Genomic DNA, 26796 nt, shown 5'->3' with positions numbered 1-26796 from the left:
AAGCCAGTAAAGTAACACGGGATTAAGGAAAAATCGATTTTGCGAATCGAATATTATCATATCTAATATTCTGTTGTGGCAACATACTTACTATTGTCACTTTGGTTTGGAAGTGTCAGGCAGGCAGGCACAAATGTCAGTCAGTCAGACAAACAATTTCATATTGTCAAAAGTTGCGAGCGAACGTGATCGTATCCTCTTTGTTTATTTAAATATTTACTTTTATATTCGCGGACAGTAATATTTCTGATTGGTACAATGCAAAGCGCGTCAGATGTGATATCGTCCTTGTTCTTTTTCAAAGAAGATGGGTCTGATGAAGAGATAGTGAGAGAGCCACAAATAATCGAGCAATTCGTGCAAAATGTAGAGGATTTTAGTTCTCAGTATGGGAGCGAAATAAGTGTTTCCTATACAGCGTTTAATCTTCGAGGCCCTCCTTCCAACTTTCCTGATTATGGAGACTACCCCCAGGCTTTTGTAATGGTAAGAATTCTGATTGTTCCAATATCATGAACTATTTATGTTAATAACTGGAGTTGGGAGTCTACTGTTATTTGTTATTGTTTTTGTTTGCGCTCAGCGTTATAATCGGTCATCTGTCGTAGGTATAGTATTTTTAGTGAATGGTTTATAATAGTTGTTATTTCTTGCGTTTTCACATATTTTTTCCTTAAAAAGGTTTTGTTTCACATTTATAATCATAATAATGTCTTTAGTCGATAAGATACTTATGTAATATGTTTTATATGAATCAAAATCACACTGCTATAAATATCACTGACAAAATATTTACTATTTTCAAACTTCTAGGCAGAGATTCTAACCATTGTGATTTTACTCATCAAAATAATTCTTCATTTGTGTTGCAACTTGTTTCTCGAGAAACTATGCCAATATAATTTATGGTACAAATTCTAAAGTAAATTATGATTTTAAAATTATTATTATCATTATGAATTGAAATCTGTCATTTGAGAATACTATACAGGAAACCATTGTTAAGTTTTATTATTAATAATGTTAAGTAGGATATACATTATAATGGATGGGTACAATTATAAAATATTCTTTATCAACATGGTTAAATTTTAGAATTGTCTATAAAAATCACTTCTCCGGATTAAATTATTGCTTTTCTACTGGTGGAATAATTTTTTAGCTCACACAATACCTGTACTATAGACTATAGATAAAGTCAGATGAATCAGTTACTGCTGCTAATATACAAAATACAACACACCACAACAATCATGTGGGTCTACCATATAGCTTGGTGAGGCGTGGGTACTTAATCCATCTTGTGATAGATGTACCTCTGAGCTTATGTTATGTAATCATGGTCGTGACCATGAAACTTTTACACATGAAAATGATGTCTACACATGTACAGAGGACATACGGAACCTGGTGGGAAGAGGCGCCATCGGCCCAGGAGGACTACATGCCACAGAACAGCAGCTCAATAGGCAGCCAAGATTTCGTGGGTTAGTAGTACATTCATTCATATAAATTCATATATAAATTCTATTTAGCTACAAACCCTCTAAAAACTATTATACATAAACATCATAATCATCTTTGTGGCCCAACATTTAGTACGTCCGTCTATTGTACCTCTTCTGTCTCTTTTGTACCTGTTTGTCCTATTTGTTATGTTTATCTTTGTGCTATAAAGTGTTTTTGAATTTGAATTTCTCTGGCTTTGGATATACTCATAAAAATAGTGGTAGCAATAGTAGATTTTCCACTGTCTTCTTTTCCTTGATCCACACATAACTACTTATTGTTTTAGTACAAATAATTAATATAAATTTATTACAACATATTTGCCTTCTTAGTGAATTAGATTAATTTTGAAATTGATATGATTAAAAGAATGTCCATTTACCCATTATTGGATTCAAGAATAGTCATCTCAGATCTGAAGCAAAAAAAAAACTTAAATGTTTTCATATATGTCTAACCAAGTTGTCCATTATTTATTTGTAATATTTTGTACAGATGTTATGTATACAGAAGTACATAAAACATCATATTTGAATTACAGTCTTGTATCATTAAATATTTATGGAATTTAAAAAACTGGTATAAATTCTTTTTCATTTATTCTGTTCTGTCATATTGAGAGAAATATGAATTAAAGATCACCTCTTTATTCGACATGCTGTCTATCTATATGTTTAATTCAGTGATTATATTTTTGACTGTACTAAATAAACAAAACTGAAGGATATTTTCATGGCCAGGTAGTGGGAATTTTCCAAGGAATGCTCACTTATTTACAAAGGAATTATTCATTAAATTCTTATATCCTTTTAATTTATTTTCTGAATATCTTAAACTTATTTAGCTAACAAGGGAACAGGTTTTGTCACATTGATAACTTAAGACACATTCACAACAGGTTAGTTTCCAAATAGTCAAATTAGTTACTTTTTACTAAAAGTCAAAACACAAAATCACTATGGATTTTGTATGAAAAAGCAACCTGTGACGTCATAGAAAACGTGACAAAATGTCGCACTTATTATTTCATTTTTCTTTATTTAATTTTTTGTCACCTTTAGATCTGTCTTTATTTAGTAATCAGAATTTCATAATTTATCTTTGACCTAGGAAAGTACCCAACTCCACTAGTAAACACTTGAGCCCACCACGGACACACCATACACAAATCTCATTCCAACCGTGTGCCTCCTAACGCGTAAGTGCGAGCGGGACCGACAGTCTGCGCTCTCCCCCTTACTCTTATTTAAGACTAAAGTAAGACCCAGGTGGGGTGCAGTCGGCAACGGATACTATTTGGCACGGGGCGGAGAGTTACCGTTCTGTACGTAGTGTTATTCTTTATTCTATGACTTGAAAGTACATTTTACGTTTAACTACGAGTGTACAGTCATGAGCAATATCATGTACCCACTTTAGAACCCTGTTGCACTATCATATTTGACATTTAATGAGGCTTACGGTTTAAATTGTCTATAAAGTTAATGTGACATGGTTGCAATGTGTATACATATTAGTACTCGTGACCGTACGCAAATTAATGTTCTATTGTCCAAAGGACGAGATTCAATTTTAAAATACGATCCTCTTGACAGAAGTGTCATTTGAAAGGGCCGTGTACCCTATGGAGGTGTCGGTGTTCGAGACGTACAACCCGGGGGCCTTGATCCGCATTTGGGCGTGGGGGCCCAAATCCTGGGTTCTCCTGTGGGAGGGCGAACCGGAATACGTCGGAGACACCCCCCGGATCTTCAGCCCCCCTATACGCGAGATGAATTTTCCTTCTAGGTTAGTACTAGTAATAGTCTTGGTATTTTTTATTGGGATGCTTTTGTAATATCGGGAAGGATTCTCTTGTAAGCAACGAGGAGATTTGTATGATGCTAGTTATCAGAAACCAGCCCTATACGTTCATAAAATTGGAACCTGTTGAGTTGTATATGTGTAAGTGGCGGCTGTTACTTCTTTTACTGAATTCTATTATTTTTTTTAATTGGGTGGTAATACTTAACATGTTTTTCTTTGCAATTTATTTCCTTGATACCTATGGAAATAGTAAAAAAAACTGTTGAAAGAGCATCCACCAAAGCTTTTATCATTGTCCAAATATTTATCTATTAGTATTTATTCGTAAGTAGGTATACACTCATAAGTATAGCCGTTTTCCTTGGGTCTTCAGTCTTGTACGGTCAGTACTATTCAGGGGTGGAGGACAGGAGTCCTAATACGACTTTGATATAGATTACTATGGGCGCCATCTCACTCTCGTCAGAGTTCTGCGGGGCGGAAATCAAGAGAATGCTACACCTACAAGTGCATGGCTCTTAAATTAGTGATGGTGACACCAATCCCGCCAATTATATTCATTTCATTTCCACTTTTTTTATCAAACTGATTTGATAAATGAACTTTCTTTCGCAGGGTTTTAAGACTAGAGTTCAACCACAGGCTATTGCCATACTATACAGAGCTGGACGCGGTACTGCTAAAAGGAAAGGAGCCAGCGAGTGTGGTCAGAATAAAGAACACATTCAGTTACTCCACGCTCTTCATCCCGAAGACTCCACCTATTGTTGAAAAAGGTAATTATTAAAAATAGCCTGCCAAGTGCGACCGGACTCGCGCACTTAAGGTTCCGTTCCGAAATGTGCAAAAAATGCTTTTTCTTGTATGGGAGCCCCCTTAAATATTAATTTAATTATTTATTTTTAAAATGAATATGTAACTTAATATTCTGTGAATATTTCAAGCGTCTACATGTTGCCGTTATCTATATTCGAACAATAAATCGCGTTTGTTGTGTGCGAGTTTTTAGTATTTGTTCTTATAACGGCTACAGAAATACATCATCTGTGAAAATTTCAACTATCTGACTATCACGGTTCATGAGATATAGCCTGGTAACAGACGGAGGGACGGACGGATAGCGGAGTCTTAGTGATAGGGTCCCGGGTTTTTTACCCCTTGGGTGCGGAACCTTAAAAACATTTCCAGTGTCTAACAATTTGGCACTTACGGTCACGAGTACTAATATTTATACACTTTGAAACCATGTCACATTAACTTTTTTGACACATTAAACCGTAAGTTTCATTAAATGACAAATATGATAGTGCGATAGGGTTCCAAAGTGGGTACATGATATTGCTCATGACTGTACGTTACATGCTTAACTGCTTAGGTATTTCACTGTTATGTAACTTTAATGATCGAATAGGTAAGTTAAGTAATAGATGGAACTGAATACAACTGTAGGAGCACATAGGCTAAATTTAGAAAAGTACCTACAATAGATTTCTGGAAATAAGTAGGTTTTCTATAGGAGTTATATGATCGCATAGCGTCCAGTTTTCATTCGCCTATTCCGTTTCAATAGTTCACGTAAGTTCGTATCACAAAGGACTTCCAATTCTCTATTTTTATATTATGAATCGAAGCATAAAAAGTCTTTGACGTCATCTTACGAAATATGAAACTAGTGTTATAAAACGTCGATGATTCTAGAATAGAAATTGATATGTTACGTATTGTATGGAAATTCTGTTTTGTAAACCGCTAATAAGTCATACAACCGTTTGCTTCCTTTATTTAGCAATGTTGCTGTACTTCAATTTTATCTGCAAGTAATGATGTACCTCGAATATAGTGCTAGGGACAGGACAGGAGCTCGTAATATGCTACTTTGACCACTTGTTTGTATCTCTGATATCCGAAACTTGTGCGATCTAGGTAGTATATCTCAGAACAAATATCTGTGGGTACTACCTACCATTACCAGACATTTATATATGGAACAGTCTACCAGCCAGTAGGAATGTTTATGTTATTGTCTATGTTCAGAAAGGTGACACCGGAAAGTTTCCGAAGACTGTATGGGAAATATATGCATGTAATGTTGAATGATTCATTCATTTATTAAGTAAAACCACAGGCCGCACACTCCATACAAAAATCATTCATCATTCGTACCGTAGGCCGCCTAACGCGTAAGTGCGAGCGAGACAAAGTCCGCGCGCCCTTCCCCTTTTTCCTTAGCAGCTTATGGCCACTTAAGACTAAAGTAAGACCCAAAGGAGGTGAAGTTGGCGTCCGAAACGAATTGGTGCGGGACGGAGAATTACCGTTCTATATGTACTATTATTCTTTACTAGCTTTTGCCCGCGACTTCGCCCGCGTGGCTTGTTATAAAAGAGAGATCTTTGTGTGTGTGGGAGTGCGTGTCGAATTTCAAGCATCTAACTTATGCAGTTTAGATTTTTTACATACATTGTTTTCCCGCTAACTCCCATTTTTCAAAATACATAACTAAACTTTATATTTACTAAGGTATGCATGCATGCTAGATTGAAAACATCTACTCGTATCTTAGGTGGTTTAGATTTTTCATAGAAATGTTTTTTTCCCGCTAACTCCCGTTCCCGTGGGAATTTTGCAATATCCTGTTGCATCTAAGCTTTAAGTTTACTAAGGCGCTGTCTCCACGAGCGAGAGAATCGCGACGAGTCCGCCCTTATATCGTCGGATTATCTCCACGAACGAGCGATAATTCCGCCGCGTATCGTAACGGAATCACAGCGTTTCCGCGGCGACTCGTAACGGAATCGCAGCGTCGTTAACGACAGGCAACGCTGAAATGACACTGCGTTTGACAGCGCGCCCGCTGCGCGCTCGTCGCGAGAGCGCCGGGTCCGGTGCGCGAGCGCGCGGCGGGCTCGCTGCTAGTCGCGGCGGGCTAGCGACGATGTAATGACGTTTCGCGCGCTCGTTGTCACTCGTCGCATCGCGGCGATAATATCGCCGTGTGGAGACGGTTCCATAGAGAGTGTATAGAAATACGTGGCACGACGATAATATCGCTGCGATTCTCTCGCTCGTGGAGACAGCGCCTTAGATACCTGCATGTCAAATTTCAAGCGTCTAATTTAAGTGTTTAGATTTTTCATTCAAAAGAATTTTCCCGCTGACTCCCGTTCCCGTGGGAATTTCGAGAATTCCTTTCTTAGTGCACCTCTACGGTACTTAAGCTACGTCCCTTCCAAATTTCAAGTGCCTACGTTTAGCCGTTTCGGCTGTGCGTTGATATGTCAGTCAGTGAGTCAGTCAGTGTCTCCTTTTATATATTTAGATTCCATTCCTTTACCGCCTCTGTATGGCTTTAATCTTTAACAGTCCAAACAGACGTAGTATCAATTGAGCGTAGTCGTAATCGCGTGTCTAACCTGCGGACGCAATAGAGAACGACCTTTGTGACCTTATCGTCTTGCAACGTTGTTTACGTGCAATTCACCTATTAATAGCACGTGCAAACTTGACCATGGTCATGATCGAGTGTCTATAAGCTATCTATAGGCACTACCTACTATGAATGTCATGATGACATCTCCCAGACAATAGATGATAATGACTGGATATCAAGTGTATTTATGAAACAAAAGATCAAATCAAATCAGATATACTTTATTGCACAGAACTAAATTTCAACAATCAGACATAACACATGAATACAGTACAATTTGGGCGGCCTTATTGCAGAAAAGAAAAAAAAAAACAAAAGATAAAGAACTGTCTGTACAGCTGAGAACTAGCGAGATTTTAATTATATTTTGTAAACCGACGAAGATATAAGACATAACGCTTTTCGCTTTCTCAAATAAGTACCTTATCAAAAAAAATGAGGAGCTCGGTGGCCGAGGAGCTCGGTGGCGCAGCGGTAAACGCGCTCGGTCTGCGATTGTTGAAGCTAAGCAACTTGCGCAAAGGCCGGTCATAGGATGGGTGACCACAAAAAAAAGTTTTCATCTCGAGCTCCTCCGTGCTTCGGAAGGCACGTTAAGCCGTTGGTCCCGGCTGCATTAGCAGTCGTTAATAACCATCAATCCGCAATGGGCCCGCGTGGTGGTTTAAGGCCCGATCTCCCTATCCATCCATAGGGAAGGCCCGTGCCCCAGCAGTGGGGTCGTTAATGGCCTGGTGATGATGATCATACATAAACTTCCTACCTCACCCCCTCGAACATTCTTTGCTCTTCAATCGTATGGCGTCAGACGTCACACACACAGATGCGCGTGTACGATAACGTCAATGCGTAGTGTCTGTGTAAAACGAGGTGTTTTGTATGAAGTGTCCTAGGTGTTGTATTGACTCCCTCTGCCCTGGCTATCCTTATCCAACTCTGATTAATTCAACATTCGCTTACGTAAAGTGGTAGAATTTGGACTTAACTGCCTTAAAATACAAACATTTTCTGGAAGAAAACATGTTTAATTTTTAGTTTTGTTTAGATATATCCCACATTTACTCTTGTCCTGGCTACTTTGCCCCAATTCTAATCGATTAAATTATCCGCTTCACGTAAAATGGCAGTATATTCGTAATGAGAGTTTTTTACGCATAATAGCTCAATCAATAATCAAAAATCTCGAATGCCAAAGTGCCGGAAACATTATCAACTGGCAGCTGCAGGTACGTAAATGGCTTAATAAAATGTTCTCACAAATCAACCGTTCATAAAAGCAACTTGCTTGTTTATGTGAAAACGTTGCAAATTAAAGTGACCGTGTGTTTCAATGTCAATTGGTTTGTCACGCAATTCTTCATTGTTCTAGGTAGGTAGATCTTCTCCGATTATATTTATATGGTAAAAAAACGCATCTTACATTGTAGGGCTTATTAGTTATTACACTACTCGATCTTTCGGGCCCGATGCGGGACCGGCAGTGTAATCACACCCCGGACACTTCATACAAAAAACCTCGTTTTATACAGACACCGCTCGTACACATTGACGTTATTGTACTCATGCATCTGTGTGCGTGGGCCGATCCAGGGGAGGGTTATGGGGGTCATGAGTCCTTAACAAACAAAGGACAGTCTCACAAAGTGATTTAGACAATATCTCCATCGGGAGTCGCACTCGGACCTCCAAATCGTGAGCGTAACGCTCTAACTACTAGATCACGGAGGCTGCTATGTAGTATTATTTATCGTCATTCAATGTTAGAATGTAGTATAAAGGCCTTCTGTCTAAGTATTGTCTGGTTCAGGTTTTTGACGTACAGTTCCGGCTTCTAATTTTGCACAAGACTTCTAGCGGCCTCTGTGGTCCAGTGGTTCAGGGCTGGGTTCACGATCCGGGGGTCCTAGGCTCGATTCCCGACAGATGGTCTCTGGTTTGGTCAGAACATTGCAGGCTGTAATCATTTAATTGTCTGAAAACACTTAGATATACAGGGTGTTAGTGACATCGTAACGAAAACTTTGATGGATGATTGAGACCATGATTCTGAGATGATATGAAGTGGAATTTTCCGTCGCAAAAGTATGGAACAGAAAATAATAAAAAGAAAAACAAAAAATTTCATGAATTTTCCGACTGAAAATTCCACTTGATATCAACTCAGAATCATGGTCTGAATCATCCCCCTCAGTATTCGTTACGGTATCACTAACACCCACACCTACTTGTATGGGTACAGTATGTACTTGTGCGGGGTGTAAGTGACATCGTAACGAATACTGAGGGGGATGAAACAGCTGATTATTCTGAGTTAATATCAAGTGTAATTTTTCATCGCAAAAGTATAGAATTGAAAATAATTTTAAAAAACTAAAAAAAAATCATGAATTTTGCGACGGAAAATTCTACTTGATATCAACTCAGAATCATGGTCTGAATCATCCCCCTCAGTATTCGTTACGATGTCACTAACACCCTGTATAGTCGTTAAGTACATGAGCCTTGTCAGGGGCGTTCGCAATAGCTCACAAGTCTCCAATATAGGATGCCTTCTATATTTCTATATTGAAATGTCCTAAACTTGACCTTTATATTTTCTAGGTTCACTTATGAAATTGTATCGCTTGGTAGAATTCCTGTTACCACAGTTGATTAAACTTTAACCGTAATATTCGAGAGGCTTCGACAATACTTATAGTTAGATACAATTTATGTAGGCGTCAAATTAAATAAAACTGTTTAGCTGGAATTTGGCTCAATTTATAACTCGTATGGTTTTAGTATCGACTCTTTATCTGAGACTAGCTTTAGCCCGCAGCTTCGCTCGCGTTAAATTCGGGGTAACATTCTTTATGTACTATTTTTTAGCTTCCTACCTTGAAACTGCTAAAAGTCTATTATAAAATTTCACCCCCTCTTTGAAGGGGCTGGGGCAGATGTCCAACAAAAAATGATGCACATTATTTTTTGTGAGTCACAAATAGTACACATAGGTACCAATTTTTAGCTTTCTACCTTGACAATTGCGGAATGCTCCATACAAACTTCCACCCCCCATTTTAGGGAAGTGGGGGATTAGAAAGAGACAAAAAATATTCCATGTCACTGTTCGTCACTTCAACTATCTCCACTTCAAAAATCACGTCAATTCGTTGCTCCGTTTTGCCGTGAAAGACGGACATACAAGACACACACACGCTTTCGCATTTATAATATTAGTATGGACTTTTTATTTGATTTTGCGAATGCCACGTGATATCCCATAACAACTCCGATTCACACGTGACTCAAATGTAAAATATAACCAATGCTTTATATGGGTTTTTATTTTTAATACTATTTACATGATTTTGTTGCCATTTCGATTTTAGGTATTTTTTGTATGACATGATATAGGTACCTATATTCCTTTTGATTATGTGGCTTGCCTTATTGATGACTTGAGGTGTTCTGTCCACCACTATATCCTTCTAAATGTGTTAAACAATGACGTTTGGATTTTAAAAGTATTTTGGGCCGTACGTCTAATACATTATTCGCATTACCAATAAAAAATAAATAATGGTGAGCGTTCGCCTAAGTATTTGACAGCCAAGCAAAGTTCAAGACTAATGTGTAGTTTCCTAGGTCAAAGATAAATTATGAAATTCTGATTACTAAATAAAGACAGATCTAAAGATGACAAAAAACATTTTATTTTTTCTATTTAACTTTTTTATGACTTTTACAAAGAAAAATGTAATCTTCGACAGTGCGACATTATGTCACATTTTTCTATGACGTCACAGGCTGCTTTTTCTTATAAATTCCATTAAAGTTAAGTAAAAAGTAACTGATTTGACCAGTTGGGAATTACCCTTTTATTTGATAATTGAAATTGGCTGTCAAATTCTTAATATAGACACGTTCACCGCTTGTTTACTTTTTATTAGTAAGGCGGTTAGTGTCCAATTATGACGTAATATTATGTATAAACTTGTATTTGTTCTTATTGTGATCATTTTTTTTTGAGCATCTATGATATAATGCATCATACATCACGATATCATATCACATGACAAAAGATAGACAGGTTTACTTAACAGTCGTTGAGATTTTAGTATAATTATAAAAATATAAAATTTTCAAAACATCCTACTAAAACTAACGGGCTCTATAGAATACAATAGCAGATCACGTAATGAAATTTTCTCATACATGAGAATTAAATCTGTTCGACTTAAGGCTGACGACCTCTTTAGTGTAGTTGGATAGCACTTTGCTCGTCAAATCGTAAAATGCTTGCAAAAAGATAGTTGAAACCAATTCTTGACAAAGTAAAGGATTGAGGAAAGTCTTTCACCATTGAGGGGTGGTATAGATATAGCTACTTCAATAGATTTTATAACGGCCTTTGTGGTCCAGTGTTTGAGCGTTGGTCTCACGATCCGGAGGCCCCGGGTTCGAATCCCGGTGGGGACGTCCCCCTCAGTATTCGTTACGGTGTCACTAACATCCATACTTACTTATATGTGTACCTGTATGTACTTGTACGGGGTGTAAGTGACATCGTAACGAATACTAAAAGGGATGATTCAGCTCATTATTCTGAGTTATTATCAAGTGGAATTTTTCGTCGCAAAAGTATAGTTTTGAAAGTAATTAAAAAGAACTGAAACAAAGCCATGAAATTTGCGACGGAAAATTCCACTTGATATTAACTCAGAATCATGGTCTGAATCATCCCCCTTAGTATTCGTTACGATGTCACGAACACCCTGTATTCTTTTTCTTATACTTTTTTTCTAATTATAGAATGTTTTTTCAGGTCAACTTCTGAACAGGATACTAGCATCAAACTTACACCAATCAATCGTGATCCCGAATAACAACTGTGTTAAACAGAAACAAATTGACACCGGACCCCCGCTTGGTGACTTCCATCGTTTGCCTGTAAGTAAATAATTGTCATTCTTCTATCGTTGTGAGGTGGCTACGAACCTCATCAACCCTGGTATCAGGGTTATTATTGAGCCGCCAAAGCCCGCTGACTAGGCTCACGTAACGGTTACTTACTTACATTAAGTAGTAACCGGGACCAACGGCTTTATGTGCCTTCCGAAGCACGGATCATCTTACTTTCAGACAATCAGGTGAACAGTTTGTAATGTCCTAACCCAACTAGACATCATTAGTATATTGTGATACATCCCCACCGGGATTCGAACCCGGGACCTCCGGATTGTGAGCCCAACGCCCCACCACTGGATCACGGAAGCCGTTATTTAAAAATATTTTTTACAATTTCAAAAAACTTGAGTCGATTTTTTTGTCCACCAGTGTAGGCACTTACTGAATGAAAACTTATATCACAAATGCAAAATATTCACATACTTGTTACTTGTTTATCATAGCTATGAATCATACTTGAACTTGACATTTATCGACATTGATTACCTTTATTGAGTGCGATATCGATACATATTGTTCCATTCTTAGGTTGACTGCGTTTTAGTATTTTAGTACTTTGCATGTCGTTATAGTTGACTGTGTGATTCTGTTCTTTCCAATATGATGGATTGGTCACCTGACAACATAGTTACATATCCATCATCTGTCACATCCATCTTATGACTCTAATAACATGTTGTTTACGACTCATGCGTTTGCCCTCTGCCCCCTCACGACGAGTAAGTTATATAGGTAGATATGTACGCAGGTATAACAGTCTACTATACTTCACTATACGCGGTCCAATAAAGGTAGATAACTCTAACCCGCTTGAGGAGCTCGGTAGCGCAGCGGTTAACGCGCTCGGTCTGCGATTGTTGAAGTTAAGCAACTTTCGCAAAGGCCGGTCATAGGATGGGTGACCACAAAAAAAAATTTCATCTCGAGCTCCTCCGTGCTTCGGAAGGCACGTTAAGCCGTTGGTCCCGGCTGCATTAGCAGTCGTTAATAACCATCAATCCGCACTGGGCCCGCGTGATGGTTTAAGGCCCGATCTCCCTATCCATCCATAGGGAAGGCCCGTGCCCCAGCAGTGGGGACGTTAATGGGCTGATGATGATGAACTCTAACCCAGTCGAATGAGATTCCTTTTTTGAAATGGCGTTTGAAGGAGAGTATGTACAGAACGTGACGTCATCAATAAAGGTGATCAAACGTTGTAGGTACTCATTGTTCATCATCATCACTAATTTAAGAGCCACGCTCTTGTTGGTGTAGCATTATCCATTCTTGTTTCTTCACTTCCTTTTAAGACACGACGTTCACCTTCTTTTTCATCTGTTCTATGTAAGCTCTTCTTGGTCTTCCCCTTCCTGTCTTGCCTTGTAGCTTTACTTCTATGATGTTTTTTTTTAAATTCGTCGTGTCTTATTAAGTGTCCAATTATTTTACCTCTTCTGTCTTCAATAACTCTCAATATTTGCGTCTTATCCGTTACTCTTACAAGCATTTAACACTTATTTTTACTTAGCACTTTATCATTAGTACTCATTGTTACGTAACTCATAATTAAAATTAGTAAATAGGTTTATTTTTTATAATGTCAGATTAGCATTAGAATTTTTCTATGACCTTCGTCATCTAACTTTGCGAAAAAATCACATCCCACCAAAAACTTTTTATGTAAAATGTTGCCATGAAGAGATCTCGTGTAGAACCAAGCTTCTAACTCTAAACGCTCTAATTATACAAACCCGGACTTCACAAACTACACGTTAGGAAACTTGCATGCTTCGTTACCACAAGAACTATATAAAAGAATGGTAATGAATAGTCAATATGTTTGTTGGCTTACGCCCATGGTAGCGACATAGTGTTTTCACTTTACGCTCATGTAATAATAGGAAACGGCCAACAATTTTATTTTTCATTAAAATTTTTCTATGACCGTAGTCATTTAACCTTTTTTTTAACGTTGGGAAATGCGTTACGCATACCACACCCGGGAAATTGACTAGGTTATGTAGGGCTCCCCGAGTAGAGACACCCAGTATACCCACTAAAACCCAACGGTGTTCCTGGCTGCACCAAGCATTCGTCTGTGTACCCGTCGGTACTCGTCCGATTCCAAACTCTGTCCTGATTTTATGTGACTGATTACATTTTAGCCATCTAACCTTCATTTAACCTAACATCTAACCTTTTCCTGTATCTTATAACCTGGGGTCCTTTAAATTACGGGTGAATAGGCATCTTCTGGATAAGCTCGTTCCACCGTCGACCTCTTCTTCTCCTCGTGGAAGAACGAAGAGCAAACCCATCTTAATTAAAAGAAAAAAAAACCTAGCGAAACAATGGGTGTACTATGCGCGATGCGTGCGATGGATGTACCATGCATGCAACGCTCGTCAAAATAACGTCCTTAATTAAAAATTTCTAGGTCATGTTCGTTACTGATAACGCTGATCCCGCTGACGCTACTAAATCCTAGTATTAGCTGGCTTTAAATAGCCTATAGGTACTGTCGTACCGGTATTATGGATCAAAGATGTCAGTGTTGCTTTAACATGTTTTATTTTTCAACTTCTTAATATTATAACTTACTATGTCGGACTCGCGCATGAAAGGTTCTGTACCAGAAAGAAGTCAATGAAACTAGGCTTGACTCATAATATATTATAGATCACAATAGTGCAATTGAATAGTCCAAATTGTAATACGAGGCATTGTTCTATATTTAAACAGATAAGATAAATATTACAATAGTAAAGTTGTAGTTGAAGATGTCACAATTGAAAGTCTATGCTTTTATTAACAGCAAGGAATGTAGGTGTGTGACTATGAACACGTGATGTATCTTTTATCAGAGGATGTAGCTTCATATTTCGCAAGACATAACTACATAAATGAAAACGACTACGTCTGATATAAATGGGTATATGTATGTATGTATTTATATTTTATATATTTCTATTTTATTTTTATTTATTTATTTTACCTTTATTTGTTTTTTTTTATTCATAGTATTTTTTTTTATACAAGATGTTGCACTGTCCCGCACCAAATTGTAATAATGTTTCCTATCCACTGGTTGCCTGGAAGAAATTGCTGCTTAGCAATAAGGCCGCCAGATTGTACTGTATCTATCATCATCTGTGTTAATTTGTTTTGTATGTTGTGTGCAATAAAATATATTTGATTTGATAAATATTTTTTATATTTATTACCCCCTTTCTGGCCCGCCGATTGCTCTATGGTACCCCCTTGATTAAGGGGAAGCCAGCAGCTTGCAGTAGAACATAGAAAGGCTAGTCTCCTCTTCTATCGTGTGGGTTGTGAGGTGGAGTACCAACCCTGGTGTCAGGGTTACTATTGAGCCGCGAAAGGTCAATGACATGGCTCATGTAACGACTACTTACTTACGTAAGTAAGTAGTAACCAGGACCAACGGCTTAACGTGGCTTCCGAAGCACGGATCATCTTACTTTTGGACAATCAGGCGATCAGCCTGTGATGTCCTTACCAAACCAGGGACAACAAAGTTATAACCCAAAATAAAACCCACAAAGGCTATGCTATTTTGTTACGTATTTATATTTACCTATATTTTCATATTTATATGTATAGAGTTGATCTCAAACTTTCTTATTCTAACTTTCTCGTTTTGGTATATTAGGAAAGGGGAACCGTGTTACCCCGAATTTGACGCGAGCGAAGCCGCGGGCAAAAGCTAGTGTGAAATAAAAATATACTAGAATGTATGGCTTTCTATATTTAAGCCTCATTGAAGCACAAGATCAAACATTCTTGACTTTTTGTCCTAAAAATCATCATCATCAACCAGCCGGCATCATCTCACTGTTGGGTATATGGGGACCTGCTCCATTCACAAGAAACGAATTACTAAAAATACAATTACTTTCTTGATAATGACGTCTGGAAAACGAATAAAAATATTTCTGCGGCGACTCGAATCGGATTAAATCTTTGCCACATTTATTTGCACATAACACTTTTTTAATTTTATTCCCTCAAACGAGCTGATTCTGTATGCATTAATTGGTATAATTTAAATTGACTCCTTTCATAGCTATCTCGTCCTTCAGGTTGACATTTAAAAAAATCACGTTTCTAAAAAATAAAAATAGTTACAGTTTCTTTGTTGTCGCGCATTTCGTGACTTCCAGGTTAAACACTGGTTTTGTAGACTAAGTGCAAACAATAATAATAATCGTCATCTTGTATGAAACGGATCATTTATTATTTTATCTTAATACTTAAGTCGTTTGTGTATAGCTTGCCTAATCTCGTTCTATTCATATTAAATAAAAACTTAAGTTGATCCTTAGGCATTGTCACATGACATAACCATATCACACGGTTTTGAGGATTTGTGTCCGGTTAACAATATAGGCTTGCCCCTATTACATGTGTCTTAAACATAGCTGGCGAGTGGTGTATATACTAAACAACTCTGCCTACCCCTTCAAGGATACAGGCATGATGGTATTATGTGTTATAAGTGGTCCGGTGTTTTATCGGTTGCTCAAAAGGGGAGCAACGGTTTGACTCCCGGTACTGGATTTTTACGTACAATTTTCACTATCACAGTCGGCTCAACCATCATAGACGGCAATACGGCTCACCACCAATCAAGTTGGTCTATTAGAAATTTCGGTGAAATGTGGGTACTTCAGTTCATCATGCTATGTGAAGCTCTAATTATTCCAATCGCGAGTATGGTCCTGAGCTTATGCTATTGCCTATTGGTCAGTTAAGTAAATCTGTCGCTGTACAACATGACTCAGTAGTCAATATAATTTTTATATTAGGTTGTAGATAGATGCCAACGGTTGAGTTCGCCTTTTCTTGTAATCTCTCTTGTACTGCTGCCCTTTATTCCTACTAAGGCATAAATTTATGATTTAGTTTATGGCTTAAGTTTAAGATGCTAGCACGACAGAAATATTTGAAAAAAAAAAAACCTTTTTACAAGTTTACTTTTCGTTGATAATTACGTGGAATAAATTATTTTGAACTTTTTCCTTTCAAAACCCCCCTCTGATCAACACACTTCGTTACAGGACGAGACGATCCTCTGCGTGATGAAGTACTTAGACATGCAGTCTCTATGCCGCTGCGCTCAGGTCAACAGACACTTCAACAGGCTCGCCTCGGACGCCATACTGTATCGCAGCATCGACCTCCGGCCGTACTGGCATTGCGTGCAATCACAGGTTAGTTTAACTTAACATAAGCTCACGGCTTTGATTTTGAGGTTGGAAGCTTTTGAGATGTGGTGTTGGCGAAGGATGGAGGGTATAAGCTGGACTGAAATGGTGTTAAATGAAAGAGTTGAAGAAAAGAGAACCATATTGAAGATTATAGAGAACCGGAGAGGAAATATGATTGACCACCTTATACGAAACGATTCATTTATAACAAACATCATAGAAGGAAAAATTGAAGGGAAGAAGGGAAGGGGTAGACCTAGGAGAACATTTATGAAACAAATAAAAGAGAAGGTGCAGGTCGTGTCGTATCAGGAGGTGAAGGTTTTGGCGGGAAGAAGAGAGGAATTCCACCGACAAGAGCGCAGTTCTTAAATAAAGAGAGAGAGAGAGAGAGAGAGAGAGAGAGAGAGAGAGAGAGAGAGAGAAGCTCACGACTATATCCCAGGGTAGTCAAGAGGTACATCTATCGAAAGACGAACTAAGTACCCACACCTCACCGAGCTTTTTCATGTTAATTGTTTGCGGCTATTTATTTACATTGAGTAACTATAAACTCCTAATATAACCCGTGCAATAAGTAGCAGTCTAGCATTATATCACATACATCTACTAATAACCGTCATTACCGCCTCGCTGTGTGAGATGCCAATTATCAAGTCATGACGTATTTATTATGACTCTCTCTCTCTATATTTAAGAGCTGCGCTCTTGTCGGTGGAGTAACCGCCATTCCTCTCTTCTTCCCGCCAAAACCTTCACCTCCCGATACGACACGACCTGCACCTTCTCTTTTATTTGTTTCATAAATGTTATCCTAGGTCTACCCCTTCCTCTCTTCCCTTCAATTTTTCCTTCTATAATGTTTGTTATAAATGAATCGTGTCGTATCAGGTGGCCAATCATATTTATTATGACTAGCGGGGTTAAAATGGCCACATCGAAGCAATTCATCTAAGAAAGCAATAATACTATTTGACATTTGTTTGCATTGCGCACTTACTCTATATGCGCAAATGTCAAATTGCAATATTGCTTTCTTAGATGAATTGCTTCGATGTGGCCATTTTAACCCCCCAGGTATGTATCAGCGAAACATTGTAAGACCCGTAGTGATTTATTTATAACATAATATAGCATCACGCCTGTTTCCCCTTAGAGATAGGCAGAGTGTGCGGTATATTACTGTAAAAAGCGTGAAGTACGGTGAACCCTAGATGATGATGGTAAAAGTACGAATTGTTCGCACACACACAGAGAGACACCGTTCGTTCATCATTCGATTCGAACAGACACAGTATAATAGTATAAAAATAGTAATAAAGTAAAATTATTCCGTGCTTCGGAAGGCACGCAAAGCCGTTGGTCTCGGGCAACTAGCCCAAACACCTCCACTAAACCGCAGTGGAGCAGTATGCTCCTTATCCCCTTCAATTGATTCAGGGTAGGCCTGTGCCCAGCAGTGGGATGTATATAGGCTATTTATTTTCATGTATGTTATGATTAATTACTGTGGTTTTACCTTCCAAAAATATTTGCGCCAATTGCCAAATGCGAAATGACGTGGACATGTACAAACGCTTTCATAATTCACCTATTCTTGCTTTACACGTTAAAATGAAAACGTTTTTGGAATAAAAGGTCACGGGACTTCGAATTTGGCTTAAGTTTTCCGCAAACGTGACTTCACTACATAGTATAAAACAAAGTCGCTTTTTTTGTCCCTATGTACGCTTAAATCTTTAAAACTACACATCGGATTTTGATGCGGTTTCTTTTAAATAGATAGAGTGATTCAAGAGGAAGGTTTATATGTATAATAACATCCAAATAGTGGAGAAATACTGTCATTTTTGAGGTTTTTAATGTATGTCGTAAATAATTTCATTTTTCCTCAGCATTGCACACAAGCGAAGCCGGGGCGGGTCGCTAGTATTTAATATTTCAAAGTTTCCGTAGTCACGTTACTGTTTAGAAACCATTCCAGTACAATGTAACTTCTAAACTTTTAAAGGCTTCGGTGGTTTATAAAAGCGTAAAGTATGGTGCTTGTTACTAAACTTGTGTTGAAAACAACAGTCACTGTTTGAGAATAAGGACTTTATTGTGTAAAGATCGTATGCGATATAATTTTAGTCTAAACAGCTTATTTTACTTATAATAACTTTGAAAACGGTAATGAATTCCATTTTGTAATGTATCGAGGCGAGCCATTTTCATAAGTATGTAGCTGAAGATTATTGTTTGTGTGGAGTGTGTAGTCAGGACACTCCATAAAAAGACGTTCTTACTATCAGAAATCAGAAATCATTTATTCGCTTAGGATAGGTGATTATAAAGCAGTGTTACAGCATCTCAATGCTGCTAATTATTATTAGCATGCAATTGTCAAAAATTGACAAAAATATGTGTATATGTGCCGCCTTACCCCGTGTGTAAGCGAGACAGACAGGCCGCGCTCGCTCCCTTAGCTTAAAGTCCTAAGAATACTAATGTGGCCTCCATCCAGGGGGGTGAGCACGCTCCAAGCTCTTATCGGTGCGGGGCGTGGAATGTCCCATCTATACGTAGTATTTTGTTTATTCTATGGTGTAGTTGGTTCTCAGCCTATTAATATCCATCATAATTATACACATAAAATCCTGACTAATGACTTCTATGGACACCGAAAAAAACATAACCCGTTCAGGTGGTTATTTTCCCTGGCATGTCGAAAAATCTTCTAGAGACGGTTTATAGGCCCTTTCTTGCGTAACAAACTTACTTTCGCATTCATAATAATTATTAAGTTTCTTACGACTCCGAATTGGTATTGTATTTTATATGTTATTTGTAAATAATAATGTACAAATTGTGATACTCACTTTCAGGTCCTAGTGACTTTGTCGATGCGCTGCAAGTTCCTACAAAAGTTGGACCTGTCGTGGTGTGGGAGTCACCGTATGATAAAATCTCTGTACGTCGTTAAGTGAGTATCATCTCACCTTTATCGTCAAAGTCGTACAGACAAAGCCACGCCTCACGCCTGCCCTATTTATTAGAGTCGGTATAGCCATGAGAGGACAGTTTGCAGCTACATTTGATCACTCATCTAAGGGTATGACAGGCTTGCATATTCAGAGAAATGACTGTCAGTCGGAGATTTCCACCCGAATATCCGATTAGCAGAGTATACTTTCTATCAAAGTTGGGCATAATTCGAATACATTGTTATCTAGATAATTATTCGAATAAATAGTTATTTTCAACGTTATTCACTGATGAATTATTCGCGGGCAAATAAATAATTTATTCGTTATTCGAATATTTTTTATGATTCGTGAAAAACGATTAATTCGTCATTCGTTATTCGAATTTCGATCAACTCTGCTTATTAGTGGATATTATTAGGAAATAAATAATATAGGAGGCAATTTTTTTATTGGCAGTTTCCTAAAAGACAGCGGTGCGGAACTGACGCATCTGCGAATGAATTGCTGCAAATTCGTCGACAACTCCGTTCTTAAAACTATTGTTGACACCTGTTCGGGTTTACAAGGTACGTTTCTTATTTTATTATGGTCCAATTCTATATTAAAATATTATTATTATTTATTATAATTATATATTCATTTGTATATGTATAAGTTTGAACTTTGAGACTCTCTGAAAGACTTATTACTTGTCGATTCTAAAACGATCGTGACGTAGCCTCTCGGAACTCTCTGCTACTCAAATATCTTTCTTATCTGGTTATATATTCGTGCTGTATTCGCGGAGCCTTATTTATATATGTACTAGGCACATAAAACCTAATATCCTAGGTCATGTTAAAGTCTGCGAAGTAGGATTTATAACCGTAAATATGAGTATAGATGTAGCATGCAGTGATAAGAGTTACGACCTTGATTGCGTTGTAATAGCGTTAACATTTACATCACACTGTTATAACGTTTACGTTCTATGCGTTTATGGAAGTCAAACTTAGACTGAAGATTTGCTGAAGATAAATTAGTAGGTAGAGACTGGATGAAGGCGGATCTTACCACTTTTCCCAGTAGTCTTACCAGAGGAACTGTTGGGAATTGACTTCCCAATAAACTTACTAGTAAGAGCTTTTGGAAAAGGTTTGTACCCGATAGACTTACCAGTAAAACCAGCTGCCCAATCTTACACGAGTTCTTTGCACTTTTGCATGTTTTCCTCACCTTATGGTCGCTATTTTCCATGTACTAGTTAAGTCACTTTTGTAATTGTATTGTGCCACAAAATATTGTTACGGAAGTGGGTTTCGGGATTGGAAAGAAACTCACTGAGTCCAAGGAGAAACGAATCTATTCACTATACAGTATGCACACGGCACAGATACACACACACACACACACACACACACACACACACATACACACAGGCACAGGGCTTCGCATTATTACTCTGTCTCCGTCGCTTTATTTCGCGACACTCGAATACAATTAATAACTCATTTGTGCAAGTCCAGTACCGGGGTTAGAACAGGCGTTTCCTGATTGAGAAGCAAGCCGGCGGCTTATCTGAATACTCATCCAGAGATATTGTGCTATTGGGATTCCAATCAATTTTGTTGGTAAATCGTTCTATCACATTCATACTATACATATTCTACGAAAAAAAAAAGATTAACCGATGAAATGAGAACAGAAAAGTAACGTTATTCATTAGTAGGCATTGTACAACATACGTTTCTCAGCGTGACATAATATTATTGTAGTCAACTAGTTCATTCACAGTTTTATAACTTCCTTTCTAGATGCTAGTTCAATTTCTAAGTAATTCTAAACTCTAATGAGAAGGAATGAGGTGTGTATTGCTTCAAACCTGACACAAACAAAGACCTGTGAACAAAGATTAGGTAATTAGTTAAAATTGGAGGAGGTGATTGAAATGTTCAACTGTTAAAACTGCTCACATACCGTGTCCCAATCGGGCTGGGCAGAGGCACAAATCATCAATAAAACAATCCGCTGCTACTCTTGATATTTCGACCAACATCTTTTTTGCTTCTGTCATGTAGGTTTTTTGTTATTGTATTGTTGCTGAGGCGTCCTCTAATGTTTTTTTATTATTTCTTTCATTTTCGATCCAAGATAGATGTGATGATGATGAACCGTACTGTGACATGTTATCAACCTATTGCCGGAATCGATTCATCAATAAAGTAAACCTCATAGATTCGTTGGTTAAATTCTGATATTTTCTTCCAGAACTGTGTCTCCGCTCAGTGGTAGGGTGTTCGGAGTGGGGTTGCTTAGCGGCCCTGAAGCGGCTCAAGCGGCTGGATCTGTACAGGACCGACATCACCACACTAGCAACCGTCTCCATCATCAGGGCTAACCCTGGTTTACAACATCTTAATGTTGGTACGCATTGTTTTATAATTTCTTCGGGAGGTTGCAATAATAACTTGTCATCAGGTGAGGGTGCGTTTCCACTGAAGCGGACACGAGCGAAGATGTGAGAAGGAGAGAGCAACAGAGCTCTTGTCTCGCTCGCTCTGATTATTCGATTCTGCTCGGCTTCTCTCCGCTCCACTTCAGTGGAACCTCACTTAGTGACTGTGGTCAAATGCAATTAACCAATATAAAAAGCCAACTAATTTTAAAATGACACACTTCAATCAAACTCGCTCCATCCAAGCGGAGCGGAGAGTGTCCCTTCTATATGTAGTGTTATTAATTATTCTATGCCTTCGTCTATAAATAGTCTATTAAGTTAGACAGGATGTCATCCTTAGTCGAGTTTTACGATGTGCCTGGGATCGTAGGCAGCATGTAAATTTTCTTTTCCAAACCATTATCGGGAGGTTAAAAATGCCACATCGAAACCATTCATCTAAAAGGTAATATTGCAATTTGACATTTGCGTTTATAAAAATGAATGCGCAATGTCAACTAACACTATTGCTCTGTAGATGAATTGGGTAGTTTCCTAGATCAAAGATAAATTATGAAATTCTGATTTCATAATTTATCTTTGATGAGAAAGACAGATCGAAAGGTGACAAAAGTTTTTTTTTCTATTTAACTTATTTCTGAATTTTAATAAAGAAAAAATAAATAGTAAGTGTGACGTTTTGTCACGTTTTTCTATGGCGTCACTGATTGCTTTTTCATACAAGTTCCACAGTAGTTCGTGTTTTGGCGTTTAGTAAAAAGCAACTGATTTGACTAGTTGGAAACTGTTACTGCAATGTGGCCCTTTTAACCCCATTGATCATTTGCGCTTTTAGGTTCCTGTAAGATGATATCAGCAATGGACGAGGTGGCGATAGCACTAGGCACTAACTGCCCTAACCTCATATCTGTGGACTTTTGGAAGTCCTACTCTCTGACGCCGAACGGTATCCGCGCGCTACACAACTGTAGGAAACTGCAGGAATTGGATGTAGGCTGGTGGTAAGTACTGTGAACGTTACACATAATTCAATAAAATCCCTTTTTTTATTTTTATTTTTTAAGGTTGCCTGGAAGAATTGCCACCTTAGCCATAAAGCCATCTGTTGTACTACCTAACTGATTGTAACTGTTTATTTTTTAATGTTTGTTTTAAGTGCAATAAAAAGATTTTGTATTTTATTGTATTTTACATATACCCACATAAATAAAGATCTTTATTATTATTATTATACATACTATCAGAAAGCTGGCGTGGTGGTAGACCAAAGATGGTTGAAAAGGGCTTTTAACCGGGTTAAAGATAAGTTACACAATGCTAATCTAGCAATAGCAACCAATCTAAGATAGTCAAAAATCAATATCGTTTTTCTTTTTGACTTATTTTTCGTTGAGGTAGGCAGAGACCACGAAATTCCGCTTACTATGACCCTGACTCACCTCTTTCGCTTCTTCCATTCTCATCAAAGACATCAAGTACGCACGGTGGTACTCTTGACCTGGCCTTTCTGAAAAACATCCTGCTCTTGATCGCGTTTTACGCACAGTCTCAGTCTTTTAAACGAAATAATTGAAAGAGTTTTTGTTCCCAGTCTTCAAGCGGGAGGTTCAGGCGAGTGGTTATCGTGGCTAAGCGGCGGCGAGCTTCGGAAGCTGTTCCTTGGAGCGCTGCGCGGTGTGTGTGACCGCGACCTGCGCGCGTTGCTACCGCGCATGCCTAGACTGTCTCAACTAGACCTGCTGGGCGTACGCGCTGTTACCCCTGATATTTGTGAAGCGTAAGTAATGTTATTTAAAAATATATACAGGGTGTTAGTGACATCGTAACGAAAACTTCGAGGGATTATTCAGGCCATGATTCTGAGTTGATATCAAGTGGAATTTTCCGTCGCAAAAGTATGGAACGAAAAATAAATTAAAAAACCACAAATATTGTCATGAATTTTCCGACAGGAAATTCCACTTAATATCAACTCAGAATCATGGCCTCAATCATCCCCCTCAGTATTCGTTACGGTGGCACTAACACCCACACTTACTTGTATGGCTATCGTATGTACTTGTACGGGGTGTAAGTGACATCGTAACGAATACTGACGGGGATGATTCTGCTGATTATTCAAGTTAATGTCAAGAGGAATTTTCGATCGCAAAAGTATACAATTGAAAATAATCTAAAAAAAAACTAAAAAAGAAAACATGAATTTTGCGACGGAAAATTCCACTTAATATTAACTCAGAATCATGGTCTGAATCATCCCCTTCAGTATTCGTTACGATGTCAGTAACACCCTGTATATCTCTTAACCTCTCATATGCCGAGATACCAGACACAATAGATTTTACATTGTGTCTGGTCGAGATCCGCGTTCCGGCGTTCGAAAGATTAAGTCACTGTGGAGCGCCAGTTCAAACTCCGGTACCGGACTTACCAATGAGTTATTAATTTCTCTTAAGTGCATTTTTCACTAACACAGTTGACTCGACCATTATAGACGTCGACATGGCTCACCTATCACGCTGGTCTAACAGAAAGCTCGGTGTGGTGTGGGTACTTAGTTCATCTTACTATGTATGTACGTCTGACTACCCCAATAGGGATATAGTCGTGAGCTTATGTTATGTTATTTTCGTTTCCAGAATCTTAGCAGAATGCAAAGACCTCAGACTCCTAGACGTCAGCTTCTGTGATCAGATTCAGGAATCTCAGGTATGTTATTTGTGCATTTTAATACTTCTCTGGGATATGAGACCAATGATCGACCTCATCAAGTTTGGTGTCAAGGAGCCGTCAAAGGTCCCTGACATGCCTCGTACAACGGCTACTACATACTTACTTAAGTAAATATTAGCTAGGACCGATTGCTTAAAGTGCCATTCGAAGCTTGGATCATCTTATCGGATTCTTCTTCTATCGTGTGGGTTGTGAGGTGGAGTACCAACTTCATCAACCCTGGTGACAGGGTTACTATTGAGCCGCCGAAGGCCCCTGACATGGCTCATGTAACGACTACTTACTTACATCAGTAAGTAGTAACCGGGAGCAACGGATTAATGTGCCTTCCGAAGCACGGATCATCTTACTTTTTGGACAATCAGGTGATCAGCCTGTAATGTCCTAACCAAACTAGGGATCACAAAATGATTTTTGGGATATGTCCCCACCGCGATCTTATCGGATAATCGGTTGATTAGCCTGCATGCATGTTGCTGCATGTCCTTACAAAACTAGGGGTGGTATTAATAAACTAATCTTAGCTGAGACTGCCCTCAAGATCATGCTCAAGTCCCTGTTTTTATATGAGAACTGTCACATTGACATGATCTTGAGAGCAGTCTCAAAGCTAAGATAAGTTTATTAATGCCACCCTAAGTATCACAAAGTGATTTTTGTATGTCCCCACCGGGATTCGCCCCTAACAATCAACCAAGAATCTCTTATACACGCGTTCATCGGTTCTCTTTTAATTGGTAAGGGGCTATTCTGTAACCTCACTATATATAATACTGTATTTTTGTCTTCCCCTAGGTTCTGGAATGGCGCGAGCACTACCCACATGTGAGCATTAAACGTTCATTCCAGTCAGCCAACCTAAACGCAGCTCCCAACGCCCTCTTCCTGGCGCCGAGCTTAGAATAAACAATATACGATTTATAAATTGACAGGTACGCATTGATATATAACTACCGTAAATTGGACATGAGCGATCAAAAAGTGGGACGAAAAGTTAGAGCAGAAATGGCGATGCATGCTCTTCTATTCCGCAGTGCGCGATTAGGCACCGACCTGGTAATATGTAGATTTGTATAACTCGACTGCGTTAAGAACCACAACGCGCTTTAGATGTTAACGACGACGACCGTACCTACGTAATTTATGACGATTTTATTGACTCTATATATTGCTACGTATGAATGTATAGCTATGTTAGCGTCAAGTTTTCGTCGTATTTTTGTATGACGCGCTTTATGTACGGTACTTATGTATCAATGATGTAATGTACCTAACACTACATTATGTAAAGTAGATGTAGTCTTAGAATTTGTTCTATAGCGGGTATTCCACCATAATGGATAGATAATAGGTGCGATGTTCATCTATCACCCAGTTCATGATAACAATTTTAAGACTTCGTATCAAAAGTGACTGTAAATTATCTTTTAATTTGTGCCCGCCCAAGTCAATTAGGAAACACGGGCGTGAATTTAGATATAATACGTGTAATTTCAAAGGTCAATCTCAAAAGTAGACTGAATATCAATTTTATGGCACACCTTTAAAAAATAAAGGAGCTTACATTTGTTATGATAACTTAGATATTGTAGGTATTTATATACTATATTTATATATACTATTTATAATATAAGTGAGTCGCTTTTTACAATGTTGTTATGACGGCATAATATATGTATACCTTATAATTAACGGACATAAAAGTAATAAGATACTAACTACCCTTACTAATAAAAGAAAGCTTCTTTT

At 38.2% G+C, this 26796-nt stretch overlaps 1 protein-coding gene across 1 annotated transcript; it reads left to right on the top strand.

The window, feature by feature from the left end:
- Window positions 1-149: 149 nt before the first annotated feature.
- On the top strand, window positions 150-26796 carry LOC126371899 (F-box/LRR-repeat protein 4). The gene is made up of 13 exons (XM_050017319.1): window positions 150-486; window positions 1394-1487; window positions 3105-3297; window positions 3931-4091; window positions 11553-11677; window positions 16759-16911; window positions 19776-19873; window positions 20334-20443; window positions 22125-22280; window positions 23150-23315; window positions 23906-24091; window positions 24954-25023; window positions 25843-26796. Exons 1-13 carry the CDS (start codon window positions 259-261, stop codon window positions 25951-25953), a joined length of 1851 nt encoding a protein of 616 aa, XP_049873276.1. The 5' UTR covers window positions 150-258; the 3' UTR covers window positions 25954-26796.

Source organism: Pectinophora gossypiella, chromosome 13, assembly GCF_024362695.1.
Source record: "Pectinophora gossypiella chromosome 13, ilPecGoss1.1, whole genome shotgun sequence".
Taxonomy (NCBI): domain Eukaryota; kingdom Metazoa; phylum Arthropoda; class Insecta; order Lepidoptera; family Gelechiidae; genus Pectinophora; species Pectinophora gossypiella.
Note: the sequence above shows the minus strand (reverse complement) of the source record. Positions and strands in the feature narration are given on the sequence as shown.

What these genes read in the sequence shown, in the direction of transcription:
- LOC126371899 (XM_050017319.1), top strand. Translation starts at nt 259, where the DNA reads ATGCAAAGCGCGTCAGATGTGATATCGTCCTTGTTCTTTTTCAAAGAA. An exon ending in CACCTGTTCGGGTTTACAAG is followed by an intron (nt 20,444 to 22,124) that starts GTACGTTTCTTA and finishes ATTTTCTTCCAG; the next exon opens with AACTGTGTCTCCGCTCAGTG. An exon ending in ATCAGATTCAGGAATCTCAG is followed by an intron (nt 25,024 to 25,842) that starts GTATGTTATTTG and finishes GTCTTCCCCTAG; the next exon opens with GTTCTGGAATGGCGCGAGCA.